Source organism: Heptranchias perlo, chromosome 2, assembly GCF_035084215.1.
Source record: "Heptranchias perlo isolate sHepPer1 chromosome 2, sHepPer1.hap1, whole genome shotgun sequence".
NCBI classification, from domain to species: Eukaryota; Metazoa; Chordata; class Chondrichthyes; order Hexanchiformes; family Hexanchidae; genus Heptranchias; species Heptranchias perlo.
The window spans coordinates 154157426-154180555 of record NC_090326.1 but is presented as its reverse complement, the minus strand read 5'-3'; the positions used below and the strand labels follow the sequence as shown (position 1 = coordinate 154180555).

General features: G+C 41.5%; 1 protein-coding gene across 10 annotated transcripts in view; it reads right to left on the bottom strand.

The window, feature by feature from the left end:
• kmt2ca (lysine (K)-specific methyltransferase 2Ca) overlaps positions 1 to 23130 on the bottom strand; it is a 424137-nt gene that overhangs the window by 24141 nt on the left and 376866 nt on the right. For all 10 annotated transcript variants that reach the window (XM_068008355.1, XM_068008384.1, XM_068008402.1 and 7 more), the window contains 8 exons: positions 22531 to 22678; positions 22021 to 22205; positions 10631 to 10785; positions 10041 to 10284; positions 8880 to 9022; positions 5537 to 5644; positions 2129 to 3257; positions 1076 to 1212 (listed from right to left, as the gene is read on the bottom strand). In XM_068008355.1, coding sequence (XP_067864456.1) covers positions 1076 to 1212; positions 2129 to 3257; positions 5537 to 5644; positions 8880 to 9022; positions 10041 to 10284; positions 10631 to 10785; positions 22021 to 22205; positions 22531 to 22678 — 2249 coding nt within the window. The remainder of the gene's footprint in view (positions 1 to 1075; positions 1213 to 2128; positions 3258 to 5536; positions 5645 to 8879; positions 9023 to 10040; positions 10285 to 10630; positions 10786 to 22020; positions 22206 to 22530; positions 22679 to 23130) is intronic.

Genomic DNA, 23130 nt, shown 5'->3' with positions numbered 1-23130 from the left:
GGTTAGGCTTCAGCTGGAGCATTGTGTTCAATTCTTGGCAAGCACAGTTTTTAGGAAGGATGTCAAGGCCTTAGAGAAGGTGCAGAAGAGATTTACTAGAATGGTGCCAGGGATGAGGGACTTCAGTTATGTGGGGAGATTGGAAAAGCTGGGGTGTTCTCCTTAGAACAGAGAAGGTTAAGAGGAGATTTGATCGAGGTGTTCAAAATCATGAACAGTTTTGATAGAGTAAATAAGGAGAAACCGCTTCCAGTAGCAGAAGGGTCGGTAAGCAGAGGACACAAATTTAAGGTGATCGGCAAAAGAGACAGAGGCGACACGCGGAAACATTTTTTTTAACGCAGCAAGTTGTAATGATCTGGAATGCACTGCCTGAAAGGGTGGTGGAAGCAGATTCAATCGTAACTTTCAAAAGGGAATTGAATAAATACTTGAAGGGGAAAAATTTACAGGGCTATGGGGAAAGAGCAGGGGAATGGGACTAATTGGATAGCTTTTTCAAAGAGCCAGAACAGGCACGATGGGCTGAATGGCCTCCTCCTGTGCTGTACCTATTGCGATACTATCAAAAATTTACTTCCAGTAGGATGAGACTCCACAGTTTCAATTGATTCCTTTCTGGGTCAGAGAGGTTGAGTGGCATTGCAGGAACATAAATCTTAACAGCCTAAGGACCCTTTAATGATAAGTCCCAGCCCTAACTTACTGTGGCGAGTTTAATTGGCAAGTAATACGCAAATGCAGCAATGTCTTGAAACTCGCGGGGTTGTTGACGGCAAGCTGCCGTTTTCACGAGGTTAATAGTGGAGCAGCACATCCCGAAAGTGTAGTACTCCCTCGGTACTACACACAGTATCAGCTGCATTGTGCTCAAGCTTTTTAAAGTGCTTAAACAAAACAATTGACCTTCTACCAAAAAGTTGAGCTTTTCTAAATTCAAGTTTTCTTCAAGAAAGAAATTAAATTCAAATCTTCTATTTTATTAAGAAAAGATCAAAATTGCTACTATAGAAGCAGAGGCACATTCTAAAGCTTTGATTGCCTTCAACATTTGTGTACTGTATAAACTACATACCGATTCCGCTATCCTTGTGACTGCAGAAACAGTCAGGCCAAAGAGGTCATCTCCCTTAAGGTAGTCTGGGAAGAGTTTTAGCATATCAGCATCTTTTCGGAGACGAGCGATGGGTTCTAGGAGCTTTTCCCACACTCCTACAAGAGAAAACATGGAATTTCCATAGTATAATAAAATTTTAGCATTATAATTTTTAAAAATTCCAATATATTTTTCCCATTATCTTTGTTTTCTTCATTTACTCTCATCAATATCTTTTATAGTTCTAAAATGAGCTTGTCTCATCATTTAGGTTCATGCTTGAAACCTACATTTTTAACACTCTCCGGCCCTTTGGCAACAAAGCCATATCCCTTTGTTTTTACAACCATTAAAATGTGAATTTCTTTTCCAAAAGCTTTACTGAATCCACATTCATTGCATAAATTGGACTCGACCTCACTGTGATTAAAAGAACCTACAGATTTATTTCAGTCAAAATGATTAGTCCAGTGAGTGGCTCAACTTAACTCAACTAATTCAAGAACGGGTACCTGTAGAATCTTGGGAGTCCATAATTCCACAGAATAAGGCATTCCTTAGCAAGAAGCTACATGTCAGAGGTCCCCAACTTAGTGGTCTCTTATGACCATGCTTTTGTCAAAAGTACCTTTTAGTCTGAAGCTACTTAGGATGGACTGCTTTTTAAATTAAGTAATCTCAGATTGATACAGAGGGATAACTGAAGCAGAGCAAACTGTTTCTGTTACCACAGGTCACAAGAGACAATTATATATAATTAAAATAATGAAATTGTATGTTGAGAAAGCAGTGCTGAAATGAAATGGCAAAAAAGCATAAACGATTATATACTTTGTGAGGAGTGCAATGGTTGTTGTACGTTAATATCTTGGATACAGCCAGACATATTTTGGTTCATAATTGAAACCCGAAATGAGCTTATTTCAAAATTTGTAGAAACATTTTGCACGAGTTTGACTAATGATACCATCCCGTATGAAAGGGTTGATACCATGCAAGATATACTTATTAAAAAAAAAATCTTTTCCTTACCTTTCGGAGAACTTCCTGTTAAAACCAGATCCTCATGACCTTGCTCAATGACTCTGACCACAAACTCTGGAACATTGCCCTTTTCTTCAATGGAGCAGAGATACCGACTGCGTTTGTTGGAGTAACGCGTGCTCCAGTAAAAGCGGCTTGCCTCATAGCCAACCGGGTAGAGTGCTATCGAACTGTGGAAAGACTGCATCTGCTGTGGGAGAAGTTGTCCGATGGCATGGAAAATTAGGCCTCCAACACGAAACGTGTGGTTGCGTTCTCCTCGCTGTACGATGCTGGCGACTTGTTTCACCTCGTCTCGCTGTACGTAGACCCTCCTAAAGACGGCAAAATACGTCAACTCTTGCTCATGGGGTCCCTTTGGTTTATGCATTGAGCAGAGCATAGTCTTGTCCTTAAAAAACATACATTGGGCTTTACTGGCACAGGTAAAGTGATAAATATTGGTGCATCTTATCCGGTGACATGTACCAGTAGCTCCCATTTTATGACAGAAAACACATTTCATAGAAAGACCGCGTCTCAAAGCCATCTCCACATTAATCAAAGCACCAGCTTGTGTCTCATATACTTCTGTCGACCAGAGGGCACAGTTTAAGTGGACCCAGAGGTCCAGATCAAGGTTCAGGAGCCTTGCAGCCCCGTCAGTCATTCCATCACCTTCTTCGTGACATAAGCAACATCTTCTATAGTCTCGGGGCATTGGGTCAGGCTTTAGCGAAGTCCCAAGTTTCTTTAGAAGCTCATCTATCTCCTCTTCACACGCCAACTTTAAATGCCCTTTAGGAATGACTATTTGAACTCTCCATTTTTTCCACTTCATCCCTTTCCACCTTTTAACTGCTGGACGATTATCATCCAGACCCCCCTGCAGAGACCTTGGCCTAGGCTTCAGCTTCACTGTCACCTTGAGTTCTTCTGGCTTTGGCTCTTGTTTGAGGACCTGCAGATTGGCAGGAGGGAAATAAATAGTTGGAGTAGTTGGAGACACTGCATTCTCCTGAATCCGTGGAAGGCGATGGACATCTAAAGAGGAGGTGTTGTTGTTGTAGTGATGGAATGTGTTTCTCGTCACATCTTTGGCTGGCTGCTCTGCCATTACAGATGCAACTTCCGGCTGCTTTAAAAGAAAAGACAATTTGAATTTTAAGATAATTTTATTCCATCCTGGATCTAGTAAGAACAATGATCAATCTTCCATAAGATAGGTGCACGCTACCGTGAGTAATGTCAGATTTAAAACCAATATTATTTAACTCTGCTCAGTAAAAGCTTATGACAAAGCGTTCTGAATGCGATCAAAAAATTAGGTCAGATGCATGTAATTTTTCCCCTCAGTATTTTACACCTTTAAGTTTCAGATATCTATGCAGATCTAAAAAAAAACAGGTAAGCGTTGAACGATTTTTAATAAAATCTAGCATTCTTAAAAATGAAAAGAACTATAACAAATTAAGATGTGGAGATGCCGGTGATGGACTGGGGTTGACAATTGTAAACAATTTTACAACACCAAGTTATAGTCCAACAAATTTATTTTAAATTTCACAAGCTTTCGGAGGCTTCCTCCTTCCTCAGGTGAATTTCCACACCATTCACCCGAGGAAGGAGGAAGCCTCCGAAAGCTTGTGAAATTTAAAATAAATTTGTTGGACTATAACTTGATGTTGTAAAATTGTTTACAATAACAAATTAAAGACAAGAGTGGGCTTTATCTTGATCTTAGTCCTATAACCCACCTCCCAAACTTTCCATCCCGACTCCAGATTCTTGTGCATTCCTCCCCCTCCCCGTTAACGAATGTTATTATGTCATGCATTTAACTGCTCCGCATGTATCATTTCAAGCAACGTGAAACCAAGCAGCATGGTCGTAAACAGGAATTATGAAACTGGTGTGGAGCATTTTGCGGTATGGAGTGCAGAAAAGCTTCCTGACAAACACATTGAAAAAAATGGAGAGCTTCTTGACATGAATCCTATAAGGAAGGAAGTGTGAATCAATCTTTATAAAGTTAATTCCAACATAAAAGCGAATTACTTTCGACTTGGAAGTTTCTACATCTCCCAATACCAACACTGTCTGAGGTTCTCTCAAGTTGTGTAGTGCCTCGCGATGTCCTACTGTTAATGATGCTACTTAAGTGATCATTGTAGTTGTTGTCCTTGTCTGTGATCAGGACTAAACAAGTGGCTACAAAGCTCCTTTTGATGTGAAAATAATAATGTTGACAAATAATGTAACCTGCAGACAGCAGTTAACCCCAACTGAATCATTTTATCCAAAGTTGGTGGTTTATGAACCCATTAACTTTTACAAAAATGGGATCAAGTAGTCAGTTCAAAGGTATGACATTCCTGGCAATTAAAATGCAAGCAATTAAAAGAACTGTCCTTTCAATGGCAAGTGAGAAGATTATTCCAACTCTTCCCCATCCATTTAGCAACTTCCCTTCCATCTCATAGTCAACGATGCCAAGACCAATAAACTTGCACTAATAAACTGGAGAGGTCTACACTTGATGTTGATCAAGACTGCGGATTCAAACATGACTTGCTGTGTTAGCTGGCCTGGATTGTCTATTTCTAAATGGTCACTAATCTTAACTCAAATTATGGATTTTAAGAGCTTGCTCACAACTGACATTAGCCTAAATAGTCTATTTTCCTAGTTTATCCTTTTCTCCCTTCTTGAATAGAGGCATTACTTTGGCTACTCTCTAGTGCCCTGATGCAATTTATATAATGAGGAATGACTAATTGTGACCATAGCCTCTACTAATCTCCTCTCTGAATTCCTTCAACAGCCAAGGGTACATGCCATCTGGGTCCAGCAACTTATTCACCCTTAAATTCTGCCATTTTTTTCAGAACACGTTCTTTTTCAATAGTTTTGTCCAATTATTGTTCCATATTGTCCTATGGTACATCTACATTATCACTTCTACCATCATTTGTAAAAACTGATGCAAAGGATTAGTGGAATGCTCTGCTGCTCTTTTAAAATGTCACTAATTTTTACATGACGTTAAGTCAATGATACTGTCCACAAGTGGAATCCACTGTACAGCAAAATAACACGCACTGTTCATGGTTATCCTCACTATGGCTATGAAATAGAGTAGTCAACCGTGTACATTTACACTATGAAATCCTTACATTTTTTGAGCCCAATACTTAACAAAAATGTTTTTCTGACCCACTTAAATGTACCCGTAAAATCTTCATAACATTTATTTTAGTATTACATAGCTACTATAATTACAACTTTATATTTGTACATTCAGGGCAGGTGTACGATTTGAGATTCGGGGAGAAAACTCAAAGTTGCCGATTGAACTGATGCAGGTTTAATTTTAAAATTGCCCTCTTTCCAAAAACACACACTATTGATCATTACCTTTGACTCGGGACTTTTTGCTTGTGTGGCCATTGCATACTGCACAAAGCAACTATTACTACAGAAGACAATATCAGCCTCTGTTTTGCCTGTTCCGTCTCTTGAATCCTAAGGGAAGAAATAAAAGATTTAAGATGGGGCTCTGACAGAAACGTGTACAAATGTACCCCCAAGTGACTATGAATTATCAGAAGAATGAAGACTTGCTGTCAAAACTGAAGCAAACGATCAAAACAGTAATCAGCACACAAATGACAAGCAAGCTTTGATGTTGTGCAGAATTATTAAATTTATGTGCTCTAAATGAGACATGGTACTATGGAGTTATAACATTGTTATATGCATTGCAAATTGGCTTTCAGAAAAAGCTATTTGACAGCATCACACCATTTATGATGCTGACAGTTAGAGTGCTCCATTGTTTCACTGGAATTTTTTTTTGTTGCTGCACTTAGGGGGAATGTCACCACTACCTTTATTAAATTTTTAAAAAATCAGTTAAAACAAATTTAGGAGTAACATATTTTTCTTTAATTACATCAACTTTTGAGGTTTTTTTTTTGTTTAAATATGTTCATGAAGGCCAGTAGCTTGCCTGGGACCAAGCCGTCAAAAGGTGATATTGAAAAAACTAGACGAACAGCCAAGACTTTTGGTGCAGTGCAGCAGCAGGGTCAGAATGGAAGTAGAGGAGAGGAGATAAATTAAGCAGTAGCAGCTAGATTGACAGATATATTTCAGTGGAACCTTTGGTACTTGACCTTGGATTTCAGCGTTTGAGCTCTGCCTTATTCACAAAGATGTGGTACGTGACTGTCCTCTTTGGGACGTGAGACATTAGTGTTTGACCTGAAGTTGGCAGCTGGTGCCACCATTCCTTAAAGCTCATCAGCCAGCTGCAATCAGATTCCAGGCTTTCGTCTCTGGTAAGCTGATGAAAGCATCTTTCTATATTCAAACTTACGGTCACCTAATCTTCCCCATCTAACACTTTCCAGCTAAAGCAGCAGTTCTTCACAGGGTTGTCATCTGATGTTCATAGTTAGCTATTTGGATGGAATATGGTGCTGCTTAACACTAAATATGATCTGCTTGTCTAAGCCTAGATTAAGGCTGAATCATTCGGCTGGTAGATGGGATACAGACCCAAATTAATAATTTCCTCATGGAGACTTTCAACTGGCACGACCATAGAACCAAAGCTTGAATTAGGTATTCCTTTCAAAATGCTAATGCAAGACCTCTTGGATGCACAGCAAGTGGTGGAGAGACACACCAACAAAGTGCTAGGCTGCTGTCAATACTTGCTGTAAGAGAGCTTTACATCCAGTAAAGGCCAACCACCTGGGTTAGACCAATAGCAACTATCGCCAAGCCCAGATGAAATGTATCCCAGGCTGTAAAGAGAAGCAAGGGAGGAAATAGCGCAGGTTCTGATCATCATTTTCCCATCCTCCATGGCTACAGGTGTGGTGCCGGAGGATTGGAGGACTGCTAACATTGTACCATTGTTTAAGAGAGAGAGAGATAGACTGAGTAATTATAGGCCAGTCAGTCTAACCTCGAAATTACTGGAATCAATTCTGGGGGACAGCATAAATCGCCATTTAGAAAGGCACGGGTTAATCAAGGACAGTCACCATGGATTTGTTAAGGGAAGGTCGTGTCTGACTAACTTGATTGAATTTTTTGAGGCAACAAGGAGGGTCGATGAGGGTAACGCGTTTGATGTAGTGTACGTGGATTTTAGCAAAGCTTTTGACAAGCTCCCACATGGCAGACTGGTCAAAAAAGTAAAAGCCCATGGGATCCAGGGAAAGTGGCTAATTGGATCCAAAATTGGCTCAGTGGCAAGAAGCAAAGGGTAATGGTTGATGGGTGTTTTTGTGACTGGAAGGCTGTTTCCAGTGGGTCCCGCAAGGCTCAGTACTGGGTCCCTTGCTTTCTGTGGTTTATATTAATGATTTGGAATTGAACGTGGGGGGCTTGATCAAGAAGTTTGCAGATGATACAAAAATTGACCATGTGGTTGATTGTGAGGAGGAAAGCTGTAGACCGCAGCAAGATATCAATGGGCTGGTCAGGAGGGCAGAAAAGTGGCAAATGGAATTCAATCCAGAGAAGTGTGAGGCAATGCATTTGGGGAGGGCAAACAAGGCAAGGGAATACACAATAAATGGGGGGATACTAAGAGGTGTAGAGGAACAAAGAGACCTTGGAGTGCATGTCCACAGATCCCTGAAGGTAGCAGGACTGGTAGATAAGGTGTGTTAAAAAGCCATACAGGATACTTTCCTTTATTAGCCGAGGCATAGGATATAAGAGCAGTGAGGTTATGCTAAAACTGTATAAAACATTGATTAGGCCACAGCTTTAGTACTGCATACAGTTCTGGTCACAACATTACATGAAAGATGTGATGGCACTAGAGAGGGTACAGAGGAGATTTACGAGGATGTTGCCAGGGCTGGAGAATTTTAGCTATGAGAAAAGTTTGGATTGGCTGGGGCTATTTTCTTTGGAACAAAGGAGGCTGAGGGGAGATTTAACTGAGGTATATAAAATTATGACAGGACTAGATAGGGAGGACCTATTTCCCTTAGCAGAGGGGTCAGTGACCAGGGGGCAGAGATTTGAAGTAATTGGTAGAAGGATTAGAGGGGAGCTGAGGAGAAACTTTTTCACCTAGAGGGTGGTGGGGGTCTGGAACTCATTGCTTGAAAGGGTGGTAGAGGCAGAGACCCTCAACTCATTTAAAAAGTACTTGGATGTGCACTTGAAGTGCCGTAACCTACAGGGCTACGGGCCAAGTGCTGGAAAGTGGGATTAAAAGCTGGATAGCTCTTTTTTGGCCGGCACGGACACGATGGGCTGAAGGGCCTCCTTCTGTTCTGTAACTTTCTATGATTTTATGAAGGAGTGCAAAAAAATTCCAGTGATTATAATATTGGAATTCCATTAATGTGTAGCCCCTGGCCATTGAATTGTCGGAGGACAAGTCTTTGATGTATCAATACCATTGCTACATTATTCTAATATATGTTGGTGTTACAACATGTCATCACGTTTTAATTGCTTCACAGTAAATTGTGCTCCTGTACTGACATTATATTGTCACATTATTGTATTGATTTTTTTTAATAAACACAATTCCACAGTATTCTCTGAAAGGACCTCACCATTTTCAGTAAAAAAATTTGCTTTTGAAGTGATTTCTATCAAAGTCCCAATTTCTGTAACTTTCCTGTTAAAGCATTAATCTGACCAATTAATAATGAGTATAAGCTTTAGTTGGTGCAGATAATTTTATAGTAAATGTTACTGGCCGCATAAAGTAACATACCTGCTTGTTATATGGAAGATCAGTGGCCGGCTTCCGTACACCATTACCAAGCACCACAACATCACAATGGCGACACCACTGAGGTTTAGAGCCGGTAGAGCTGTTCATGACCGCTCGATTATCTGGTTTGAGTGCCACTGTGCCTGTTACAAGGGGGACGGATCAATGCTAATTGGTTAAAAACAAAATACCCACATGCCAGTCTAGAGATTTAATCACATTCATTCACAATCACATTCTGAACTTGTCACGTTCATAAGAATTCCCAGTTCTTTCAGAAGAATCAGATTATTACAGATCATTTCAAAATGGATACAAATACTTTGGCATTTTAGAGTACTTTTTCACACACAACCTGAATCCTCACTGTGTATAAAGCTAGCTTGAATCAGTTTTGCCCACCATCATTTAATCTCTGGAAGGCTAATGGAGGAACCTTTCCTGGTCTGGACTTTACCATTCTCCCAACCAGAATATGGTAGTTAACTCTGATGGTGGGGGAAAAAATTCACAAACTTCTCACTTAAGTGTTTGTCAACTTACACTATTACACACTGGAGTTCAGTCTCTTATAAAAAAGATGAACAAAACCCAGAGCCCCACACAAACCACATGTAACCTAACAGAACATAAAACAACTAATTCTAGAGAAATCAGATTGCAGAATATTCCGATATGTGCAACTCTATGTATATTTTTGTCACCAGATTGTTTTTGATCCTTGACTGCTGTATACTATCCCTGCCTGGTACTGCTATAATTATGTGAGGAATTGTTATGCAAAATCTCCAAGTCTAACTTTTAATGAATTTCTGAATGCTTTATAACCGTTAAGTAGACTTTTAAACTGAAGGTAAAATGCTGTAATCTGGATAGCATCAATATTACAGAAACCCTTACTTCAATTGTCCCCCTTCATCTTCCTCAGTTATGTTCCTTTTCTGTTAGACTAGATATGGTCAGTGCAAGGTGCTGAGTGCTGTTCAGCCTTTTTTTTTTTAAAAAGATGAAACGCAAATGTATAGTCGTGTATACCAATGAATACTTCAGCAACAATTTCATGAACCGTTTTCCCCAACACCAGAGTTAAACAAAATGCAAAAAACTACACACATTACCAACAGCGTTAGCTACATCAGAAGATTAAACAAACAAACTTACCGCTGGGAGGAATCATATACGGGAGGCCCGTCGGCCCCACAGGCCTCATAATCTTGACAGGACCAGTAAATCCAGGGTGGGAGCCTTGAACCATTAGTGGAGGTCTGCTTTCCAAGGCTTGGTTGAATTTGTAAGCATTAATCAAAGGCATTGAAGGTGGTTCAGGTCCACTGCTGATCTCATAACTGTTGGGAACTTTAACACGCAGGAGGTCAGCCACTGCTGCTACAACGCCATTAATACCCTAAAGTTATAAAAAAAATACATATATTGGTTCATTAGACTGTGTGTGTACCTATTACTGAATTTTCATACTGGGTAATGGATATTTTTGCTAATTTTGTCATCCAAAATTGAAGATCACGTACAACATGATAGAGAGATATGAGTTCTCTGCTTTAATACTTTAAAACAATTTTAAAAATAGGAAAACAAACAAAATGAATGCTTGATGTTGAGGAAGGGGCATTATTCATAACTTTTGGGGTGGCATATAAAGTGTACTAATCCACAAAGCAGGAAACAGCAAATACTCTCAAAATATTTCACCAAATTTTATATGGTTATATATGGAAACAGCAAGGTCTCACCTCAGCTGCTGTTGGAGTCAGTGTAAGTGCTACAGACACAAAACCAATTTTAGGCCCATTTTGGGACTGTGCAAATTGATTTCCAAAAAACATAGTTGAGCCCATATTTCCAGAGGTTGGTTCCACCTTAACCTCACTCCGTTTAGCTTCTGAACCTGAAACCGGAAAAGAAATGCACATTACTTTGTAAAACCTCGTGTGAAAAATCTCACTGCCCAAAACACACTTGAGACACAAGGTTTTTGGGGTCATGCTGACTAAGGCTGGCTCAAAATTAATCAGAAACAAAACTTTATTTGGTGTATTCAGCAGGGAATGTCTGCCTACGTGTATGTGATAGAGATAGGGTGCGGGTGGAGGAGAGGGAGGGCACGCGGGAGGCGGGGACGAAGGCGAAGGGCCCCGCGAGGGAGGGGGGTGGGCGAGCGACACTGGGGGGGGGGGGGGGGGGGGGGGGAAAAAGAGAGAGCGGGCGGGCGAGCGAGCGATCTATTGTAAATACTTTTATGAAATAGAAACAAGTCATCAAATTTCAGGGACTTGAGAAATGTGGATATTTGATAGCTCACTAAAAGAGATGTCGAGTCACTATAGAAACCACTTATTGTTCACTGAAATGTCAAATTTATCATAATCACAGTATCATAGTAGGTACAGCACAGGAGGCAGCCATTCTTTGTAAGAGCCATCCAATTAGTCTCATTCCCCTGTAAATGTTTTCCCTTCAAGGATTTATTTAATTCCCTTTTGAAAGCTATTATTGAATCTGCTTTCACCACCCATTCGGACAGTGCATTCCAGATCATCATAACTCGCTGCGTAAAAAAATGTTTCCTAGTGTCGCCTCTGGCTCTTTTGCCAATTGCCTTAAATCCATGTTCTCTGATTACCGACCCTTCTGCCACTGGAAACAGTTTCTCCTTATTTACTCCAACAAAATCGTTCATGATCTTGAATTCTCCCCTTAACCTTCTCTGTTCTAAAGGAGAATAAACCCAACTTCTCCAGTCTCCCCACATAACTGAAGTTCCTCATCCCTGGTACCATTCCAGTAAATCTCTTCTGCACCCTCTCTCAGGCCTTGTTTTATAAAGGTTTAGCATAACTTCCTTGCTTTTGCACTGTATGCCTCTATTAATAAAGCCCAGAATCCTATATGCCACCATCGAAGACTTGTGTACATACATCCCCAGATGTCTCTGTTCCTGTACCCGATTTAAAATTGTACCTTTAGTTTATATTGCCTCTCCTCATTCTTCCTTCCAAAATGCATCACTTTACACTTCTCTACGTTAAATTTCATCTGGCATGTGCCTGCCCATTTCATCAGTCTATGTCCTCCTGAAGTCTGTTATTATCCTCCACATGGCAAATGTAGTAAACAAATTTTGTGTCATCTGCAAACTTTGAAATTATACCCTCTATCCAAAGTTTGTATCCATGCTGCCACGGTCCCTTTAATCCCATGGGCTTTAATTTTGCCAACAAGTCTATTATGTGGTACTTCATCAAATGCCTTGTAGGCAGCCAATTGTAGTAAGGGAAAGACACTCATAAGAACATAAGAAATAGGAGCAGGAGTAGGCCAATCGGCCCCTCGAGCCTGCTCCGCCATTCAATAAGATCATGGCTGATCTGATCCTAACCTCAAATCTAAATTCATGTCCAATTTCCTGCCCGCTCCCCGTAACCCCTAATTCCCTTTACTTCCAGGCAACTGTCGATTTCTGTTTTAAATTTAATTAATGATGTAGCTTCCACAGCTTCCTGGGGCAGCAAATTCCACAGACCTACTACCCTCTGAGTGAAGAAGTTTCTCCTCATCTCAGTTTTGAAAGAGCAGCCCCTTATTCTAAGATTATGCCCCCTAGTTCTCGTTTCACCCATCCTTGGGAACATCCTTACCGCATCCAGCTGATCAAGCCCCTTCACAATCTTATATGTTTCAATAAGGTCGCCTCTCATTCTTCTGAACTCCAATGAGTAGAGTCCCCATCTACTCAACCTCTCCTCATATGTCCGCCCCCTCATTCCCGGGATTAACCGAGTGAACCTTCTTTGTACTGCCTCGAGAGCAAGTATGTCTTTTCTTAAGTATGGACACCAAAACTGTATGCAGTATTCCAGGTGTGGTCTCACCAATACCTTATATAACTGCAGCAATACCTCCCTGTTTTTATATTCTATCCCCCGAGCAATAAAAGCCAACATTCCGTTGGCCTTCTTGATCACCTGCTGCACCTGCATACTAACTTTTTGATTTTCTTGCACTAGGACCCCCAGATCTCTTTGTACTGCAGTACTTTCCAGTTTCTTGCCATTAAGATAATAACTTGCTCTCCGATTTTTCCTGCCAAAGTGCATAACCTCACATTTTCCAATATTGTATTGCATCTGCCAAATCTCCGCCCACTCACCCAGCCTGTCTATATCCCCTTGTAGGTTTTTTATGTCCTCCTCACTCTTTACTTTCCCTCCCATCTTTGTATCATCTGCAAACTTTGATATGTTACACTCGGTTCCCTCCTCCAAATCGTTAATATAGATCGTAAAGAGTTGGGGACCCAGCACCGACCCCTGCGGAACACCACTGGCTACTGGTTGCCAGTCCGAGAATGAACCATTTATCCCAACTCTCTGCTTCCTGTTAGATAACCAATCCTCCACCCATGCCAGAATATTACCCCCAATCCAGTGATTCTTTATCTTGAGCAATAATCTTTTATGTGGCACCTTGTCGAATGCCTTCTGGAAGTCTAAATACACTACGTCCACTGGTTCCCCTTTATCCACCCTGTACGTTATGTCCTCCAAGAACTCAAGCAAATTTGTCAGACATGACTTCCCCTTCATAAAGCCATGCTGACTTTGTCCTATTAAATTATGTTTATCCAAATGTTCCGCTACTGTCTCCTTAATAATAGACTCCAAAATTTTACCCACCACAGATGTTAGGCTAACTGGTCTATAATTTCCAGCCTTCTGCCTACTACCCTTTTTAAATAAGGGTGTTACATTAGCAGTTTTCCAATCTGCTGGGACCTTTGTTGAGTCCAGAGAATTTTGGAAAATTATTACCAAAAGCCTAGAGAAATTATAATGCTTCATCTGATGACAGAAAATCTTCTTTCAAATCTGATAAAAGTTCAAGAGTTTTTAAAAAGGACTCCTTGATCTGCCATGATGTTGCTCACAGTTAAAGTAAAACAAAAAAAATATGCAGAAGAACAGGCAGGCTCAGGTAGTGGAGATTCCTGGGCCATTGGGACTGGTGCTGGGGAAGGTGGGACCTGTACAAGCAGGACGGGTTACACCCGAGCAGGACCGGGACCAATGTCTTTGTGGGGGTGTTTGCTAGTGCTATTGGGGAACGTTTAAACTAGAATGGCAGGGGGATGGGAACCTGAGCAGGGAGACCGAGGAGGGGGAAAAAAGGATAGAAACAAAAGACAGAAAGGGAAGAAGCAATAGTGGAAGGCAGAGAAAACAAGGGTGATAAACAAATAGGGCCATAGTGCAAAATAAAACTATGACGACTAGCAATCTTAAAAAGATAAGTCTAAAGGCATTGTGTCCTAATGCACAGAGCATTCGCAATAAGTAGCTGAACTAACGGCGCAGATAGATATTAATGGTTATGATACAGTTGCGATTACGGAGACATGGCTGCAGGGTGACCAAGGATGGGAACTGAACATCCAGGGGTATTCAATATTTAGGAAGGACGGGCAAAAAAGGAAAGAAGGTCGGGTAGCGTTGTTAGTAAAGGAGGAAATCAATGCAATCGTGAGGAAGGATATTGGCTCGGAAAATCACGTTGTGGAATCTGTATGGGTGGAGCTAAGAAACACCAAGGGGCAGAAAATGTTGGTGGGGGTTGTCTATAGGCCCCCAAACAGTAGAGGAGATGTTGGGGAGGGCAATAAACAGGAAATTAGAGACGCATGCAAGAAGGGTACAACTATAATCATGGGAGGCTTTAATATACATATAGGTTGGTCAAACCAAATTAGCAATAATACTGTGGGGGAGGAATTCCTGGAGTGGGTATGTGATGGTTTTCTAGACTAATACGTTGAAGAACCAACTAGAGAACACATGATCCTGGACTGGGTATTGTGCAATGAGAAAGTATTAATTAACAATCTTGTTGTGCAGGGTCCCTTAGGGAAGAGCGACCATAACATGATAGAATTCCTCATTATGATGGAGATTGAAGTAGTTGAATCCGAAACTAGGGTCCTGAATTTAAATAAAGGAAATTACGAAAGTATGAGGTGTGAGTTGGCTATGATAGATTGGGGAACTTTACTAAAAGGGATGACGGTGGATAGGCAATGGCTAATATTTAAAGAACAGGAATTACAACAATTATTCATTCCTGTCTGATGCAAAAATAAAACAGGGAAGGTGACTCAACCATGGCTTACAAAAGAAATTTGGTATACTATTAGATGCAAAGAGGAGACATTTGAAATTGCCAGAAAAAGCGGCAAGCCTGAGGATTGGGAGCAGTTTAGAATTCAGCAAAGGAGGACAAAGAGATTGATTAAGAGGGGAAAAATAGAGTATGAGAGTAAACTAGCAGGGAACATAAAAACTGACTGTAAAAGCTTCTATAAATATGTCAAGAGAAAAAGATTAGTGAAGACAAATGTAGGTCCCTTACAGTCAGAAACGGGATAAATTATAATGGGGAACAAAGAAATGGCAGAACAATTAAACACATACTTCGGTTCTGTCTTCACAAAGGAGGACACAAATAACCCGCCAGAAATGTAAGGGAACCAAGGGTCTCATGAGAGGGAGGAACTGAAGGAAACCAGTATTAGTAAAAAAAAAGTGCTAGGGAAATTAATGGGGCTAAAGGCTGACAAATCCCCAGGGCCTGATAATCTACATCCCAGAGTACTAAAGGAAGTGGCCCAAGAAACAGTGGATGCATTGATGGTCATCTTCCAAAATTCTAGAGACTCTGGAACAGTTCCTACAGATTGGAGGGTGGCAAATGTAACCCCACTATTTAAAAAAGGAGGGAGAAAAAAAAAACCAGGGAATTACAGACCAGTTAGCCTAACATCAGTAGTGGGGAAAATGCTCAAGTCTATTATAAAGGATGTGATAACAGAACACTTGGAAGGCATTAATGGGATTGGACAAAGTCAGCACAGGTTTAAGAAAGGGAAATCTTGCTTAACAAATCTACTGGAGTTTTTTTTGAGGATGCAACTAGGAGAAATAGATAGGGGAGAACCAGTGGATGTGGTGTACTTGGATTTTCAGAAGGCTTTTGATAAGGTCCCACACAAGAGGTTAGTGTGCAAAATTAAAGCACATGGGATTGGGGGGAATATACTGGCATGGATTGAGAATTGGTTGACAGACAGGAAACAGAGTAGGAAGAAATGGGTCTTTTTCGGGGTGCCAGGCAGTGACTAGTGGGGTACCGCAGAGATCAGTGCTTGGGCCCCAGCTATTCACAATATAGATCAATGATTTGGATGAGGGAACTAAAGATAACATTTCCAAGTTTGCAGACGACACAAAGCTGGGGTGGAATGTGAGCTGTGAGGAGAATGCAAAGAGGCTCCAATGTGATTTAGACAAGTTGGGTGAGTGGGCAAGAACACGGCAGATGCAGTATCACGTGGATAAATGTGAGGTTATCCACTTTGGTTGTAAAAACAGAAAGGCAGATTATCTGAATGGTGATAGATTGGGAAAAGGGGAGGTGCAACGAGACCTGGATGTCCTTGTACACCAGTCGCTGAAAGCAAGCACTCAGGTGCAGCAAGCAGTTAGGAAAGCGAATGGTATGTTGGCCTTCATTGCAAGAGGATTTGAGTACAGGAGCAGGGATGTCTTAATGCAGTTGTACGGTGCCTTGGTGAGACCACATCTGGAGTATTGTGCGCAGGTTTGGTCTCCTTGCCATGGAGGGAACGCAACAAAGGTTTACCAGACTGATTCCTGGGATGGCAGGACTGACGTATGAGGAGAGATTGGGTCGACTAGGCCTATATTCACTAGAGTTGAGAAGAATGAGAGGTGATCTCATCGAAACATATAAAATTCTAACAGGACAGACAGACTAGATGCACGGAGGATGTTCCCGATGGCCGGGAAGTCCAGAACGAAGGGTCACAGTCCAAGGATACGGGGTATGCCATTTATAACCGAGATGAGGAGAAATTTCTTCACTTAGATGGTGGTGAACCTGTGGAATTCTCTACCACAGAAGGCAGTGGAGGCCCAGTCATTAGATGTATTCAAGAAGGAGATAGATATATTTCTTAATGCTAAAGGGATCAAGGGTTCAAGGGACATAGGGAAAAAGTGGGAACAGGGTACTGAGTTAGATGATCAGCCATGATCATTTTGAACGGCGGAGCAGGCCCGAAGGGCCGAATGGCCTACTCTTGCTCCTATTTTCTATGTTTCTACGTAATGGTCGAGAATAAGAGGGAAGAATGGAAAGGCTTATTTTGGGATCAGAGAGGTGGAGTTCACAGTAAGCCCAGCACTGGTTGCAAAAGCGGCCACTTTCTTTGTTCTGGTTCTTCCATCTGGTTAGTGCATTCTAACCAGGTGACCAACATTGTCATGTGATTCAAACCAGTTGTCTGAAGAGAGACATGCTCAGTAACACTTGGGACAATTTTTGTTTAATAATGTAGATGTGTTTCCTGCACAATCTCATTTTCTTGTGCGGCTTTTCTTCACCTGAAACCAATTAGATGTTTTATCCTCATTCGGCTTTCCATTTACTATTTTATAATCACAATACTTAATCTATTCCAGATGACTAGAACTATGATTCACTATCTCTCTCTTCCTCTAATCAGACTCACATCTGGCTTGTTGATATTTTCAGACTACCACATGCCCGATGTAATTGCTGTTGTGATATTATACAGGTACTGAGACACTGGACAATGAGAGGTAACTCCAGATAAATTATATCCAACAATATAGGCTTCCGAGATCTAGAAACTAATTGGAAACAGGGATATTCCTTTGCTGAGAAAATGTGGTAAGCTTACTTAGTTTTATACATATCATAGTATCACAGTAGGTACAGCAGAGAAGGCGGCCATTTGGCCCATCATGCCTGTGCAGGCGCTTTGAAAGAGCTACCCAATTAATCCCACTCACCTGCCCTTTCCTCATAGCCCTGTAAACTTTTTCGGTTTATGTATCTTTGCAAGGTATTATTTACTGAAAACCTCTCTTGGGGAAAGGAGTAAATCCAGTCACAACTCATGGCCTGATCACTGTTCAACTCATATCCCATGGATGAATCAGTTTGCCAAAACCAACACTTAAGACACTCCTTTTTAACACGAAAGATAGGAAATACTACCAAATTCTTGACCATTAAACTGCAGCAGTTTTTAATACACAAACTAATTATCGAACCTTTTCGAATGAGCAGACGGGATGCAGAAATGCAGAGATGGGTGATTGCCCAACAGCACATGCCCTCAGTATCAATGGTGTCCATCAGATCAGCCTGTTGACAGGCCGACAAAGGATTTATTTTCTCACCAAACGTATATTATCCCAACCAATCGACAGCAATAGATGGACTACCACATACATTATCAACATCATTTAAGTGACATGCAAGATCACATACCGGATGGAAGACCCAACTAATTTTCTGAAACCCAATTCTATGGTTTTAATACTAGATTCATGATAAAGAATATTTTGGTGCATTCATAGTATCAACATATGTTACAGCACAGAAAGAGACCATTTAGCTCATCATGCCTGTGCCGGCTCTATGAGCGATCTATCCAGTTAGTCCCACTCCCCTGCTCTTTCCGCATTGCCCTGTAAATTTTTTCTCTTCAAGTAATTATCCAATTCCCTTTTGAAAGTTATTATTAAAACAACTTCCACCACCCTTTCAGGCAGTGCATTCCAGATCATAACAACTCTTTGTATAAAAAAAGTTTTCTCATGTAGCCTCTGGTTCTTTTGCCAATCACCATTAATCTGTGTCCCTTGGTTACTGACCCTTCTGCCACTGAAAATAGTTTCTCCTTATTTACTTTATCAAAACTGTTCATGATTTTGAAAACCTCTATCAAATCTCTTCTTAACCTTCTCTGCTCCAAGGAGAACAACCCCAGCTTCTCCAATTTCTCCACATAACAGAAGTCCCTCATCTCTGGTACCGTTCTAATAAATCTCTTCTCCACCCTCTCTAAGGCCTTGACATCCTCCCTAAAGTGGGGTGGCCAGAATGGAACACAATACTCCAACTGAGGCCAAATGTTTTATAAAGGTTTAGCATAACTTCCTTGCCTCTATTAAAGCCAAGGATCCTATTTGCTTTTTTAACAGCCTTCTCAACTTGTCCTGCCACCTTCAAAGATTTGTGCACATATACCCCCAGGTCTCTCTGTTCCTGTACCCCCTTTAAAATTGTACCATTTAGTTTATATTACCTCTCCCCATTCTTCCTACCAAAATGTATCACTTCACACTTCTCTGTGTTAAATTTCATCTGCTATGTACCTGCCCATTTCACCAGTCGGTCTGTGTCCTCCTGAAGTCTGTAACTATCCTCCACATTGTTCACTACATTCCCGAGTTTCGTGTCATCTGCAAATTTTGAAATTATACCCTGTATACCGAAGTACAGGTCATAATTTAAAAAGGGTAGTAGGCAGAAGGCTGGAAATTATAGACCAGTTAGCCGAACATCTGTGGTGGGTAAAATTTTGGAGTCTATTATTAAGGAGACAGTAGCGGAACATTTGGATAAACATAATTTAATAGGACAAAGTCAGCATGGCTTTATGAAGGGGAAGTCATGTCTGACAAATTTGCTTGAGTTCTTGGAGGACATAACGTACAGGGTGGATAAAGGGGAACCAGTGGACGTAGTGTATTTAGACTTCCAGAAGGCATTCGACAAGGTGCCACATAAAAGATTATTGCTCAAGATAAAGAATCACTGGATTGGGGGTAATATTCTGGCATGGGTGGAGGATTGGTTATCTAACAGGAAGCAGAGAGTTGGGATAAATGGTTCATTCTCGGACTGGCAACCAGTAGCCAGTGGTGTTCCGCAGAGGTCGGTGCTGGGTCCCCAACTCTTTACAATCTATATTAACGATTTGGAGGAGGGGACCGAGTGTAACATATCAAAGTTTGCAGATGATACAAAGATGGGAGGGAAAGTGGAGAGTGAGGAGGACATAAAAAACCTACAAGGGGATATAGACAGGCTGGGTGAGTGGGCGGAGATTTGGCAGATGCAATACAATATTGGAAAATGTGAGGTTATGCACTTTGGCAGGAAAAATCAGAGAGCACGTTATTATCTTAATGGCGAGAAACTGGAAAGTACTGCAGTACAAAGGGATCTGGGGGTCCTAGTGCAAGAAAATCAAAAAGTTAGTATGCAGGTGCAGCAGGTGATCAAGAAGGCCAACGGAATGTTGGTTTTTATTGCTAGGGGGATAGAATATAAAAACAGGGAGGTATTGCTGCAGTTATATAAGGTATTGGTGAGGCCGCACCTGGAATACTGCATACAGTTTTGGTGTCCATACTTAAGAAAAGACATACTTGCTCTCGAGGCAGTACAAAGAAGGTTCACTCGGTTAATCCCGGGGATGAGGGGGTGGACAAATGAGGAGAGATTGAGTAGATGGGGACTCTACTCATTGGAGTTCAGAAGAATGAGAGGCGATCTTATTGAAACATGTAAGATTGTGAAGGGGCTTGATTGGGTGGATGCGGTAAGGATGTTCCCAAGGATGGGTGAAACGAGAACTAGGGGGCATAATCTTAGAATAAGGGGCTGCTCTTTCAAAACTGAGATGAGGAGAAACTTCTTCACTCAGAGGGTAGTAGGTCTGTGGAATTTGCTGCCCCAGGAAGCTGTGGAAGCTACATCATTAAATAAATTTAAAACAGAAATAGACAGTTTCCTAGAAGTAAAGGGAATTAGGGGTTACGGGGAGCGGGCAGGAAATTGGACATGAATTTAGATTTGAGGTTAGGATCAGATCAGCCATGATCTTATTGAATGGCGGAGCAGGCTCGAGGGGCCGATTGGCCTACTCCTGCTCCTATTTCTTATGTTCTTATTGACATATATAAAAAATAGCAGTGATCCTAACACCGACCCCTGGGGAACACCACTCTGTACATCCCCCCCACCCCCCGCCCCAAGTCTGTAAAACAACCATTCACCACTCCTCTCTGATTTCTGTCCCATCAACCAATTTTGTATCCACTCTGCCACTGCCCCTTTAATCTCATGGGTTTTAATTTTGCTGACAAGTCTACTATGTGGTACTTTATCAAATGCCTTTTGAAAGTCACCATTGACCAGAAACTTAACTGGACCAGCGATATAAATACTGTGGCTACAAGAGGTCAGAGGCTGGGTATGCTGCGGCGAGTGACTCATCTCCTGACTCCCCAAAGCCTTTCCATCATCTACAAGGCACAAGTCAGGAGTGTGATGGAATACTCTCCACTTGCCTGGACGAGTGCAGCTCCAACAACACTCAAGAAGCTCAACACCATCCAGGACAAAGCAGCCCACTTGAATGGCACCCCATCCACCACCCTAAACATTCACTCCCTTCACCACCAGCGCACTGTGGCTGCAGTGTGTACCATCCACAGGATGTACTGCAGCAACTCGCCAAGGCTTCTTCGACAGCACCCCCCGAAACCTACGACCTCTACCACCGAGCAGGACAAGAGCAGCAGGCACATGGGAACACCACCACCTGCACGTTCCCCTCCAAGTCACACATCATCCCGACTTGGAAATATATTGCTGTTCCTTCATCGTCGCTGGGTCAAAATCCTGGAACTCCCTAACAGCACTGTGGGAGAACCTTCACCACACTGACTGCAGCGGTTCAAGAAGGCGGCTCACCACCACCTTCTCAAGGGCAATTCGGGATGGGTAATAAATGCTGGCCTTGCCAGCGACGCCCACATCCCATGAACAAATAAAAAAAAATCCATATACACTACATCAACCGCACTACCCTCATCAATCCTCTCCATTACTTCATCAATGAACGCAATCAAGTTATTCAAACACGATTTTCCTTTAACAAATCTGTGCTGACTTTAGCCCATACTTTTCCAAGCATCAATTAATTTTGTTCCAGATTATTGTATCTTAAAGTTTCCCCACCACGTATGCTGACTGGCCTGTAATTGCTGGGTTTATCCCTCTCCCCTTTTTTGAACAGCATTGATTTTAATAGTAATTGGGGTTTCATTCAACTCATACTCATCATTTGGATGCTGGGGGAGGAGGAGGAGGAAAGAGAACAGCCTTTAAGCGTGGCCAAAGAGCTTTATACATCAATGGCGTCATTGAGTGTTGTTCCCCTTACCTTTGCCAATGGAACTTGGAAGAATGGGAATGACCGGGGATGGAGCTGGGTCTGGCGGCTCTTCTTTCACTAGGGACAGATCAGGATATCTGCTGATCTCCATGCCTACTACACTTTCAGGAGACGATGATGCCACAAAGCTGTCTGGGGAGTCCCGGTCGTCACCACCACAATGGTCCTGGCCTCTGTAGGGAAAATGTATTTATAAAAAAGAATCTTGACAATTCAACAACTGCATCTGAGCAATTTTAAATGCACAGCAGGCCTTTAGTTTATCTGCGACTTTCCCAGCTCATCCAGAAATACCAAACACATGATTATCCAGAAAGTAATTTGAATATGTAGCAAAAAAGCACATGGCTGAGATGATAGCGATTGGAGAAAAATAAGTAATTCAGAAACAAGACAGAACAAACCACGGAGTAACTATTCCGCTACAGTCTTAAACATGATTATAAAAAAATTTACGCTAGTAGCATAATTAATTTTTTTTACAATGAAATGTCAGACCTCAGTTCCTCATGGTTGTTGTGAGGTGGAGTTGGGAGGGAGGCAGGAACATCCACTGTTTTCGGTCCATGGGCCATAGCTCTTGCCAACAAATCATCTTCAGGTCTAAAAGGCAGCTGGTACTGTTTTGGTCCAAGACCCTTGGTGACTGAAAATAGTAAGTACTTATTTGTTGAGTAACTAAGGACTTAATTTAAAGGTGTAAGAGAACTGTATACTGCAAACAGTTAAGACTGGTGCCGACCACTGAAGAAAACATGGGCAGAGGGGGAGGGGATAGAAAACTACACAATCTTCTATAAGCCAATAACTAAAGTAACTACAGGATTCCTTCAAAAAAAATCATATAATGGTTCATGCTTAATAAAAATAAAGTGGATGATGCAGGTTCAGGGAGCTCAAGATGCACTGGACACACAACTAATATTCTTGTTTTACTAGATGTTCAGATATCCAGAGCAGGGATGTGCATCCACTCATGGAATTTCAAATCAAAGTTCTCAAGATTCAGTCATGTAAATACAGTTTTACATTTATTTCATATTTCTCAGGACAGGACTATCCCCTCCGCCTAACTTTTTCTTTCATTGCCCTCTGTTG